General features: G+C 35.7%; 1 protein-coding gene across 3 annotated transcripts in view; it reads left to right on the top strand.

Annotated features, from left to right (window-relative positions):
• Positions 1-13036, top strand: part of LOC138704566 (uncharacterized) — a 40674-nt gene that overhangs the window by 16955 nt on the left and 10683 nt on the right. For all 3 annotated transcript variants that reach the window (XR_011333368.1, XM_069832604.1, XM_069832602.1), the window contains exons 2-3: positions 8065-8161; positions 11317-11794. Coding sequence is in view for 2 of the 3 variants with exons in the window: in XM_069832604.1 (XP_069688705.1) it covers positions 8079-8161; positions 11317-11794 (561 nt within the window). In the remaining variant the exon portion in view is untranslated. The remainder of the gene's footprint in view (positions 1-8064; positions 8162-11316; positions 11795-13036) is intronic.

Raw genomic sequence — 13036 nt, 5'->3', positions numbered from 1 at the left:
TATTTCTATATGTCTGATTGAATTTTTGCTGTATTTGATAATTTTGTATGTTTGATTGTGTTGTTGACTGCATTTGATATTCCTATATGTCTGATTGAATTTTTGCTGTATTTGATAATTGTGTATGTTTGATTGTGTTGTTGACTGCATTTGATATTCCTATATGTCTGATTGAATTTTTGCTGTATTTGATAATTTTGTATGTTTGATTGTGTTGTTGACTGCATTTGATATTCCTATATGTCTGATTGAATTTTTGCTGTATTTGATAATTGTGTATGTTTGATTGTGTTGTTGACTGCATTTGATATTCCTATATGTCTGATTGAATTTTTGCTGTATTTGATAATTGTGTATGTTTGATTGTGTTGTTGACTGCATTTGATATTCCTATATGTCTGATTGAATTTTTGCTGTATTTGATAATTTTGTATGTTTGATTGTGTTGTTAACTGCATTAGATATTCTTGTATATCTTTTTGCAGTCGATATCGTTGTTCTTTTGAGTGATTGCATTATTGGCAGCATTCGATATTCTTGTGTCTGATTGATTATATTGTAATAATACAAAAAAAAAAAGATTGAGTGTATAAAAAAATAGCGAAAAAAATATGAAATGTTTAATACGTAGGTGATGTCACTTTGTGTGTGTGAACAAACTGTCACAGTTATACGATGGTACTGAACTTATTTCCAAATTAAAAGTAGAGTTTGCTGATTTTGCTATTACTCGATGGAGATTGTGGACCATGTTGTGAATGATAATGAACATGCTGTATTTGTGACAAGTACTTTTATTCTGTGAATACTATCGTAATGAGGTTGAAAGTATGTATTATAACTGATAGAAAATGTTAAAAAATAATAATAAATAATTGATGTAAAAAAATGACATGACGATGGTGACGACTATGATGGCGTCAAAGACGATAATAATAATAATAATAATAATAATAATAATAATAATGATGATGATGATGATGATTATGGTAACTTCGGAAGCTAGATTATGTTACATGTCATTCTTTTGGGGGTAGGTATCTACATGACATACATTTTCTTGTTAAAACTGATTATTTTACAGTATCGTGCGAAAAGTACTTCTAGCACACGTGTAAAAAGTATTTTTAACACTGACTTTCAACTGTTTGCATCGATTGTCAATTATTGTTTTCCATTAGATGTCACGCAATAGCAACCGATCAATAAAGCGATTGAAAAAAAAACAGGTCCCACGAGATACATGGGAGCAAGCCCGAAATATGGGAAAGAAACGTGGGTATTGCATAGTACGGGATGTTACTTAAATTGGATGCTGGGAGATTTGTCTTCTTCGTAGTCAATATTTGTGACTTGCATAGTATGGAATGTACTTTAGTTGGATGCTGGGAGAGTTAACTTCTTCACGGTCAATATTTGTGAATTGCATAGTATAGGATGTTGCTTTGGTTGGACACTGGGAGTGATCAATATTCGTGACATGCGTAGTACGAGATGTTGCTTTGGTTTGACACTGGGAGAGTCGTCTTCTTCATGGTCAATATTTGTGAATTGCATAGTATAGGATGTTGCTTTGGTTGGACACTGGGAGAGTCGTCTTCTTCATGGCCAATATTTGTGAATTGCATAGTATGGAATGTACTTTAGTTGGACACTGGGAGAGTCGTCTTCTTCATGGCCAATATTTGTGAATTGCATAGTATAGGATGTTGCTTTGGTTGGACACTGGGAGAGTCGTCTTCTTCATGGCCAATATTTGTGAATTGCATAGTATGGAATGTACTTTAGTTGGACACTGGGAGAGTCGTCTTCTTCATGGCCAATATTTGTGAATTGCATAGTATAGGATGTTGCTTTGGTTGGACACTAGGAGAGTCGTCTTCTTCATGGCCAATATTTGTGAATTGCATAGTATGGAATGTACTTTAGTTGGACACTGGGAGAGTCGTCTTCTTCATGGCCAATATTTGTGAATTGCATAGTATAGGATGTTGCTTTGGTTGGACACTGGGAGAGTCGTCTTCTTCGTGGTCAATATTTTTAACTTGCATAGTACGAGATGTTATTTTGGTCGAATACTGAGGAATGAAAGTGGGGAAGTGTAATTATGATGGCGAAATGAGTCCGAGATCCAACGCCGAAAGTTACCCAGCAGTGTTTCAGTATGTTGAGGGAATAAACTTCATCTCGCCAAAAAATTGCAACGTTGTAAAATTTTGACTTGTTTCACATCTTAAAGCTTTAATGCTAATGTAAGATTCAACCAGGATTTGAATCCGAACCCTCTCGTATTACAGTCAGGCATGCTAACCTTCAATCCACAGCAGAGGAACGCCACGCAAATTAAAAATGACGTCACCACTATTGCCAGACCGTTTCAAATCTTAATTAGCTAGCTTGTAGCCTACATGTTCAGCAACATAGTAGCATATAGTAGGCTAATGTAAACAGGAAAACTGTAACAATCTCGATTATTACCTGAACTGACAAAAATATTACGGATTAGTATAGCACCAACAAATACAGTATCTAGCCCTCATTAAACTCAGCCTTATTTAGCCAAATTGGCGTTTGTAGACCGTGCAATGTCAGGTACATGAGCGATAAATGCAATAACCATAGTTAACTTACTCAAGTTACGTTGAGAACACAGTCATACGCAACTTTCGAAATATTTGATCCAGTATGTAATGTATAACATAATACTGTTACTAAACAGAAAGTAGATAATCACGATAAAGGTTCCAAATTAACCATGAAAGACGGCAATTGCTCTAAATTACCTGCGACTCCAATATGAAAAGGATTTCTGGAGTGGAAAGGAATTTTCCGCTTCTGTGCGCCAAAGAGTTTCATAAAGAATTCAACTCCGATGATATCATCGTACATTTCTTTCAGAATGGTACTCGGAAATACAACTTTTCTACAAAAAAAAAGTGGAAAAGATAGTTAATTTAATGGGATAAAATACATTTTCATGTCTTGTTAAACAAGTGACGACTCACCAGAACATCGCGCTAATTTACACAAGTAACCTGATGATTATTTTAATTCTCACGAACTTTTATTCCCGTGTTTGTCAGACTTTCAGCTAAATTGTAATTAAGAATGAAACATAATTTTAAATTGTTTTATAATGCTGTATTGTATATAACGCTTTACTTACGATATTGTTTCCGGAAAATGTTGCTACATTTTTTATAGTTTAACTAATTTAAATAATTGGCATTTCAAATAAGAAAACATCTACATTATTAAAACAAACAAGTGTATAAGTAATAATAATAATAATAATAATAATAATAATAATAATAATAATAATAATAATAGTCCGAGGCACGACAGCCCATGAAGGACCATGACCGACCAGCCGGCTGCTGGCCTCACGTCCACATGCTGAAGCAGAGGTGGACGATCATCCAACCAGAATGGAGGTATCGTGTGGTTAGCACGATGATTCTCCCAGCCGTTGTAGCTGGCTTTCGTAACCTGATTTCGCTACCTATCGTAGCTCCCCAAGTTCAATGATATTTTTCCAACTAACAGTAAATTATACCACATCAGATTAGCCCGGACATCACTCTGCCCCTATTGTCAAGAAGAGGACAATCTTCAACATCACTTTCTTGAGTGTCCGAGGACTAAACAATATTGGGAAACTATAATTCAGGATATTAGTGACATCGAGCATATCCCTGTGACATACATAGATTTAAACTTTATACTCAAGCCAAGTTTTTATTATAAACCCAAGACAACACAGGCAACTATTGTGAAGCGATTAGCAATTTGTATGGAAACAATATTGGAATAAATGTTAAGGCAATGTCCACACACTTGTATGGAAATAATGTAATAAAAATATGAATTCATAAAATTGTAATGTGTAGGGGCGGGGGGAACCCACGATGCTGGGTGGGCACCGGTCCCATACACTGACCGAAATTTCATGAAAAAATTTCTTTGGTCGGCGAGAAAAGGCAGATAAGGAAAAAAAGTAGATTTTTCTGTTCTACCTAATCACATAAGTCTAGTATTTTTTTCTAATTTTTGAAATAATAAAATTTCTTGTGTTTTAAATTGACTATTACACTCTTATTACGTCATACTACTTTTGACCAATAAAACGGTACGAAAGGACGTATTTCAACCAATCATGGCTGCTTATCGCACAATTTTATCGCGTCCCTAGCATTTGTTTAATTTTATCGCGTCCCTAGCATTTGTTTAATTTTATCGCGTCCCTAGCATTTGTTTCTTTGTTTGCCAACATTTGAAACTGCGCTGGTCTGGACGTCAAAAATATATATAAAATTACAAACCACTCCAGTTGATGCACAGCAGTTTCAAACATGACTCGCATTGGCATTCAAGAACAAGAATTAATAAAAATCACTGATCATACCTATGCATCTTCTGAAATCCGATTTACAAATAAATGAAGAGCACCATTCGGAAATCATGAATAAGTTGAATACACCATGTAGGCCTAAATCAACGAGTTCCACTTCTATTACGCACACGTCCAATATAACATCAATTGAACCACCAACCACATTCAAATTTGAAAATTGTACATTCAATAATTATTCCTTTTAAAATTATTCATTCGGAAATTCTGAATAAGTTGAATACACCATGTAGGCCTAAATCAACGAGTTCCACTTCTATTACGCATACGTCCAATATAACATCAATTGAACCACCAACCACATTCAAATTTGAAAATTGTACATTCAATAATTATTCCTTTTAAAATTATTCATGTTTATTTTTTATGCCATCGTCGTTAATTAAAACTTTTCTAACACTTGTGTATATTAGTTAGGTTATGTTATAGCTTCTGCTCTGAGAGGATAAAAAGAACTTCTGCTATATGATATTATGGATAGTCACGTATCAGAGATTGTTTAATATTAAGATTTATTGAATAGTGATCATTACAGTGTCTGTATAAAGACACTACTGCCATCTAACATGCATCTAGCGTAATATATGTAATGTTGAGATGGTACAATAATACATTTGTAGACAGTTGTATTTTCGTAAGTCAATTAATATTTTATTGTATTGGAGTACTTCGTTACTTCTAATCTTTATATACTTTCTTCTAATCGTGTAATAGTCAATTAAATCCCACTCGAGTTTTGATTTTCTCTAGATAAATCAAAACGTCTAGTGAGATTACTGTTGAAAAGGGTCTTACTTTAACCAACATACATGAATTTCATTATTATACTTATATTCAGTTAAGAGTAAATTAAAAAGAAAATCTCTCCTGAAATAGTAATTTTTTTTTACTTACGTGCCTTTCCCCGCCGACCAAAGATTTCTTCCCCCATGAGGACTCGAACCAGCGCGCATTCCGAGTCCTAACAGGATGTCTTAGACCGCGACGCCACGGCGCGGGACGTGAATAAGTAATAAGTAAAAATAATTGTGGCTTCTAACTTTGACTTAATTATTTATGGTTTTACTAATAAAAACTCTCATACAGTCGTTTAATTGCCTTATACAGTAAATAGCTCGTTTACAAGTCGTGTGGAAATTCCTGATTAATAAGCACTATATACATCGTGTATAACAATACAAATGTTATAGATAGGTCTAGGATTTTAATGACCTATAAATCATGAATAAATGTCCTAAAAACAATGCATTTATGACCTAAAATCTTTCAAAAATTCCCTTAAAAATGCCCTAAAACTGATCTTACATAATTGGCTTAGGAGGAAAAGAGGTTTTGTATTACTTAATATTTAGACTAGTAATTAAATTAAATTCTAGTACCATCATTTAAGTTTATTCAATTTTACATACGTCAAGTTTTTTCTAAGTAGTACACTTTAATTAATTATTTTACCTGATGTACAGTAGTTTCCATGTAGTCCACCACAAGGCCACTCTTATCCGGAACTAGCAAGTATAGAGGAGTCTATATTGAAGGGGTGGTTGGACTGATCCATTACTTGGGGTGTACTACGTTAAAATGTCAATATTTGTGTAGAAAAACGATTAAAATATTGTACAAAATAATGGCTATTAATGGACAAAATATGTAGAGAAAATATCAAAGGATATAAACATTATTTTACTTTAATAATGGGGTTTATGGCCAAAATTAAGGAAAATGCCTAAAAAATGACCGAATGAAACGAAAGATGCTCTTATGAGCCGAAACAGACAAAAATGCAAAAAAAAAAATGCCATAACAAATATGTCTTAAAACACTCAGTTTATCACATAACATATAAATACTAAAGCAGCTATGTTTCTGGCTTACTAGAAAAAATATGCAATTTCATCAAAATCCTAGCCCTAGTTATAGAACTACGTCATAGTTTCGTCTTATTTTATTACGAAAGATAACAGAATAACTGAGATTCTTTATTGAATCCGATAGTGTGTGCTAGTGTACCGCACTAATTTATCGATAGTACAATTGGGCCTGTTCGATTACCACGCTAGGCCTATATTTTGATCAAAGAGTACAGCTAAGGTAATATTATTTTAATTATACTGTGCTCTTTGATTTGTTCTTCTGTGGTTACATGGAAACCATTAACATAAAATGACAATAATTGATACGAACAGCTAATAAGAGGCGGCCATTTTTTCTCTGTATACAACGCTTAAACAGGGGGTTTCATATGTACAGTGGAAGCTCTTAATTTCGTCAGAAATCAAGTTCGACATCTTATAGTTCCATTGCTTACGTAGGAGAATTAGACAAGCCCCTATAAGGGCACTAAGAAATGGGTTTGGCATTTGAATGGGAATTGGTTCTGTGTCTTGTAGTGATACTTTTGTTAAAGGAAAACAGAATATTTTATTGATTAGGACATCCATATTGATCACTGATTTTAAATTAATGAACTCTTCTTTTTCTATTTGAGAATTGTGCTGTTTGTGAGACGGAACTGTCGAAACCCATTGTGGTACTATACTAAAAGCCAGGTTATGAGCCGACGAAACAGGAAGTAGTTGGATGGGCGAGAGGAAAGTGCGGGTTAGAGGGGTAGCCTGTGCAGTGATGACACGTTGAGTGTGGGGGGTGGAGGGGAGAACGAGAACGGAGCTTTTCATTGGACCTCGCGTGAAAATGTCGTCTGCTAACGAAAATCTGGCAACGGAATCACGGAGACAGTGTAGCCAGTTCATTTGCAGTACCACGTGCATTACGAGTCGCATTTCGTACCAGCGTCATTAGTTCGTGCTTTCTTAAAAACAGTAATTTTAATTACTAATATTGTTGATAGTGTTATCGAGAACTATAGACAGTAGTTATTTTAAACATATCGGTGACAAACGCTGCACACGTTTTGAATCTCGCGCCACTATGTGATAACAGAGCTCAGAAAGAGAGCAACAGAACGTTGCTTCCGGTTTAGTAGGTTCATAACCTGGCTTTTAGTTATAGAAGCGCATACACAAGTCCCAGGGAGGGCAGGAAATGCAAGTAAAGTACTGTATTTGTTGATGGATAACCAATAAGAATATGTATTTATTTCACCTGCCACACCCGCTAACCTTATTGGACAGAACTTTCAATTCTGTTCTGTCGAACTTAGGAGAGTCCACTGTATAACTACTGCAAAGCAATTCCCATGTTCCTTATGCGTCTATCGGTTATGCATGACTTCTTAGTAATGTTTTCTGTCCCAGCTCTGCATAAGTCTCATATAAAAACTATACACAGTTTATTAGTAAGACCGATACACTGGTGTGTCATAATATGAAAAATGAGTTTCACGATTGTGACACAAGCTTTCTCATTTTAATTCGTTTCTCAACAATAATTCACTTCCTTTGCCATAAATTAATGAGAATAGTATTACTATTTAAAGTTTATTTTCTTGAACTACTACTAAAAATAGCTAAATAAAATAATTTAATAAACATCAAAATAACAGATTATGAAAAAGACGTACTGGTAGCTAAATGAAATCATTTTTACGATTAATATGCCTAAAAAGATGAACTTTCAATTATCCCAAAAATTAAGACAATTGATTTCATTTATAAATTATTGTATGCCTTAAGGAAATATTTATTATTTTACAGCCGTTACGCTGACAATGCTGCCAACACTGCAACTATTTGGAATACTGGCTCTGTCCCAGTCCATCACGACGACCTACAGCTCTAGCTCTAATAAGAGGTCAGTATAGTTTACAATGCTCTTGATATCTTATTCATTTCATATTATACTAAGCATTCGTACACCATTTAGACTTTTTTTTTTCCTTTTCTCCTTTATTTTCCTTTCTTCTTTCTTTAATTGGCTCTATTTTTCTTTTTAATTTTAACATACCGGTATCTTATCTTTTTTATTATCTTTTCTTTCCGCTCCTCTCTTCTCTCTCCATTTCTCGTTTGCCCGATTCTTTTCTCTCACCACTTATCCCTTCCCCTCGACCCTCCATTCCATTTCTCTTCACACAATCGTTCTCTTCATCCACTGCTTTCATCTCTGCCTGACTTCCCCCCACCAATTATTTTCTCCTTTCATGTCTCCTCCTATCTTATCCTAACCTTTTTCTAACCTAACTTTCCTCTCCTCTTCTCCTCCTCATCCCTCGATTCTTCTTTTCTCTCCCTTCCTTTTTCTCCCCTCTCCCTTCTCTCCTCATATTCTCTTTCTTCTTCTCTCTTCCGCTTTCCATTTCTCCCCCTCTCTTCTATTCCCTACTTCTAGTCCCGTTTCTTCCCTTCCATTCTTTCTTTCATTTTGTTTCGTTCTCTCATTCTGTTTTTTAACTTGTTTTCCCCTTTCTCTTTTTCTACCCTCGTTTCTCGACTTCCTTTTATTTATTTATTTATTTATTTATTTATTTATTTATCATGTTAGAGATAAGGCCATGAGGCCATCTCTGCCTCTCTACCTTTTCATTGTTATTACTTTTGTCCCTTTTTCTTTTAGTACCGGTATTCTCAGTTTAAGGCTGGTTCACAATAAACCGGGAACAAAAACGACAACGAGAACGAGAACGGAAATATTGTTAAAATAAATGTATTGTGAATTTATTTCCACTCAGCAATAGGATTTGTATTCTTCCAACAATAATTCCTTTCTACAATTCGCCTTAAACGCTCTCGTCAACAATTGGATTTTCACTTAACACAGTATTCGTTATAGCACTCCACCGACGACAATGACAATTTACTTGGACTAGTACGAACAACAATGAACTGTTAATCTTAACTAATATTTACAAAGCACTATTTACAAATCAGAACTATCAGTTCTCAGTTCACAGTTCTTCTAGCTCAGTCACTCGAGTTCACAGTATCTCGAACCACAGACCTCCAGAGACAGTTCACTGTACTCGAACTCAGGTCCCTCCAACTGCGGTCCACTGCACTCGAACTCAGGCCTTCGGATGCTGATACAGTTGCGGACGCACACTCGAGCCGAACTGGCTTGCTTGCTCTGGCTTTCTCACTGACTGGCTGACTAATCAACTGAAAACTGCTGTCGTTCCTTCGCGTCCTTAATTTATAACCACAGCGACGTAGCCTCGAAAGTTCCACGCGTCTCTAGAGATGGCACTCCAGAAAAATCCAGAGCCCTCTCCTCTCTACCAGCACCAGATGCGCGCGCACTCTCTCTCCACTCTCTCGCCGCGTTGGCCCTTTCCCCTCTCCGCCGCGCGCCATCCCAAAGTGCTCCGCGCGATCTTCTCTCTTGCGGGACGCTGGTCGTGAGTTCGAATCTCACGTCGCTGTCACAGTATTTAAATGTGAGCATTCACAATTAACTATTATGAATGCTCACATTCAAATACATTCATTTTAAAATTATTTCCGTTCTCGTTTTTGTTGTTTTTGTTCCCGGTTTATTGTGAACTAGCCTTTATTTTATTTTTATTTCTTACTACAGTATTTAATTTAATTTCAGATTCTTCAATCTGTTTGTGGTACCTAGCGATATTATTTCTCCTTCCCTTCACCTCCATTTCTATCATTTCTAATTTATCTATACATTTTATTTTCATTTCGTTTTAATTTTATTTTCTTCCTAGTTTTTCTAATAATAGCGACAACAACAACAACAACATCAATAATAATACTTACTTACTGGCTTTTAAGGAACCCGCAGGTTCATTGCCGCCCTCACATAAGTCTGCCATCGGTCCCTATCCTGTGCAAGAATAATCCACTCTCTATTATCATATCCCATATCCCTCAAATTCGTTTTAATATTATCTTCCCATCAACGTCTCGGCCTCCCCAAAGGTCTTTTTCCCTCCGGTCTCCCAACTAACTCTCTACATACATTTCTGGATTCGCCCATACGTGCTACATGCCCTGCCCACCTCAAACGTCTGGCTTTAATGTTCCTAATTATGTGAGATGAAGAATACAATGCGTGCAGTACTCCATTCTCCTGTAACTTCATCCCTTTTAGCAGCAAATATTTTCGTAAGAATCTTATTCTCAAACACCCTTAATATCTGTTCCTCTCTCAAAGTGAGAGTCCAAGTTTCACAACCATACAGAACAACCGGTAAAATAGCTGTTTTATAAATTCCAACTTTCAGATTTTTTGACAGCAGACTGGATGATAAAAGCTTCTCAACCGAATAATAACAGGCATTTCCCATATTTATTCTGCGTTTAAATTTCTTCCCGAGTGTAATTTATATTTGTTACTGTTGCTCCAAGATATTTGAATTTTTCCACCTCTGCGAAGGATAAATCTCCAATTTTTATGTTTCCCAATAATAATAATAATAATAATAATAATAATAATAATAATAATAATAATAATAATAATAATAATAATAAAGCTGCCTATACATTATAGTTTGCCCAACAGGCCACAGCATAATGTTATTCATAAAATATAAATTCTAAGAAATATTACATAGACAGTTTTACTTAAATTTAATTTACTTTAACGTATAGACAAAGTTTTATTACTTACTTACTTAGGCTATAGGTTTTAGAGAACCGGAGGTTCATTGCCATCCTCACATAAGCCCGTCATCGGACAAGATTAAACCAGTCCCTAGAATCATATCCCACATCCCTCAAATCCATTTTAAATTATCCTCCAATCTATGTCTCACCCTCCCCAACTTCTTTTTCCCTCAGATCTCCCAACTAACACTCTATATGCATTTCTGTATTCACCCATATGTGCTACATGCTCTGCCTCTGCATTTAATGTTCCTAATTATGCCAGGTGAAGAATACAATGCGTGCAGTTCTGCGTTGTGTAACTTTCTCCATTCTCCTGTAACTTCATCCCTTTTTCTTAATAAATTAATTTGATAGCCTTTGATTCCTGAGTTACTGTTGTTTTAACAGGTATCCACCATTTGAGCAGCATTTCACGCCAGTGATGACGTTCAGTGCAAACGACAGCAGAAGTCAGAATGGCTACACCAAACACTCCTTAACAGAAATGCAAGTTCCATCAACAGTGACTTCCACAATGAATCAGTCAATTTCTAAAGGAAATCAGTGGAACAGTAACTACAACAGGCAACCTGCAAAGGCGCTGCAATATTCAAATTCAACGACAATCCAGACAAACCCAAAAGAAAATCCAGCAAAGAACAATTCAAACAAAGTTCCATCACAGAAACAACAGACGCCAAGCTCAATGACCAATCAGACGCAAATAAAGAACAACCGAGGAAATAACATGTATGCAATGTTCCATGACATGATGCCGAAATTTCCACCAATTATGTCTTCTATGATGAATCACACAAATTCTAAAGATAAACGAAAAAAGAGCGGCCGAATTTTCAGTTTTTCTGACAAGGACAATGAAATCAGCGTAAGTATTAATATGTGTAATAAAATAAAATTTATGCACCAAACATTACATTAGGCGTGCCATTTAGTTTTTGCTTGGAGGGAGAAGGGACAAGATTTTTAGGGAAGACCTTATAGGGTATATCACATGGCGTACTCCTTCCCTACTTCCTCTGAAACATTCCGTAAATTAAGGTAAACTTGAATAATTTCGAGGGAAAAATTGTTCTGGGGCCGGGTATCGAACCCGGGACCTTTGGTTAAACGTAACAACTGAGCTACCCAGGAACTCTACCAGATCCCGATCCAATTTTTCCCTCTATATCCACAGACCTCAAAGAGGACTGACAACCGTCAAGTAACCAACATTGAGTGCACACTATCTCTGTGTGACTTTAATTGTGGTTTTCTGTTAACGAACAGTGACGTGTATTATGCAAATCGAGCTTTCCTGTGAGGTAAACTTGACCATAAAAGAGGGATAAAAAACAAAAATAGATTTAAACCAAATGACACTGATGCTTTGAAACATGAAATTTGTTTTTTGTGCAGCTAAATTATTAAAATTAGTGTATTTAAAATTTTTGATTCCATTGCTAAAATTCTATCGCAGGCAGTGACACACAGGTGACACCATGTAGCAAAATTTTAAATTTATACATTTATAGACTAATGCAGAAATACAACCTGTAAAATCCACTCCTAAGTCTAATTCAGCATATTTTATTGCACCTATGCATGTCTTTTCAAGGGTTTACTGCAGTATCATATGCTGCAGTAGTAGCTCAGACATATTAGAGTGTTTTCACACTCTCGTCATCCGCTAAACGACTAACGCTATGTTGACGTCAGTAGTGACGTATTTGGTGACGTATGTTCAAGTCCGTAAAACTTAGGAAAGAATCGTGAGGGATCAGTGCACGTATTCCTTTAACGTAAGGCTCTATTAGGGCCCTTACACACGAGCGACTTTTAGCCGCCAAGGTCGACTGCAAAAAGTAGTCGACCTTAGCGACTTGTCGCGGGGATGCAGTCGATAATGTATTTAAATGGAAAACTAATTTCGACCTGAATTTTTTTCAATTGAATTCACTTCTGACCTAAATGTGTCAACTTATTAACTTTTTTTTTATTTATACGTGACAGAGTAATATTTCAATCTTCATTTTGTACTCTAGGCATTTTCATAACTGTTTTCTCGGAGTTTACCATATTGGTACTCTTCTACAATCTTCCATTTTTCAAGTCTTCTTTGTATTTAGTA

The sequence above is a fragment of the Periplaneta americana genome, chromosome 8 (assembly GCF_040183065.1).
Source record: "Periplaneta americana isolate PAMFEO1 chromosome 8, P.americana_PAMFEO1_priV1, whole genome shotgun sequence".
NCBI classification, from domain to species: domain Eukaryota; kingdom Metazoa; phylum Arthropoda; class Insecta; order Blattodea; family Blattidae; genus Periplaneta; species Periplaneta americana.
Note: the sequence above shows the minus strand (reverse complement) of the source record. Positions and strands in the feature narration are given on the sequence as shown.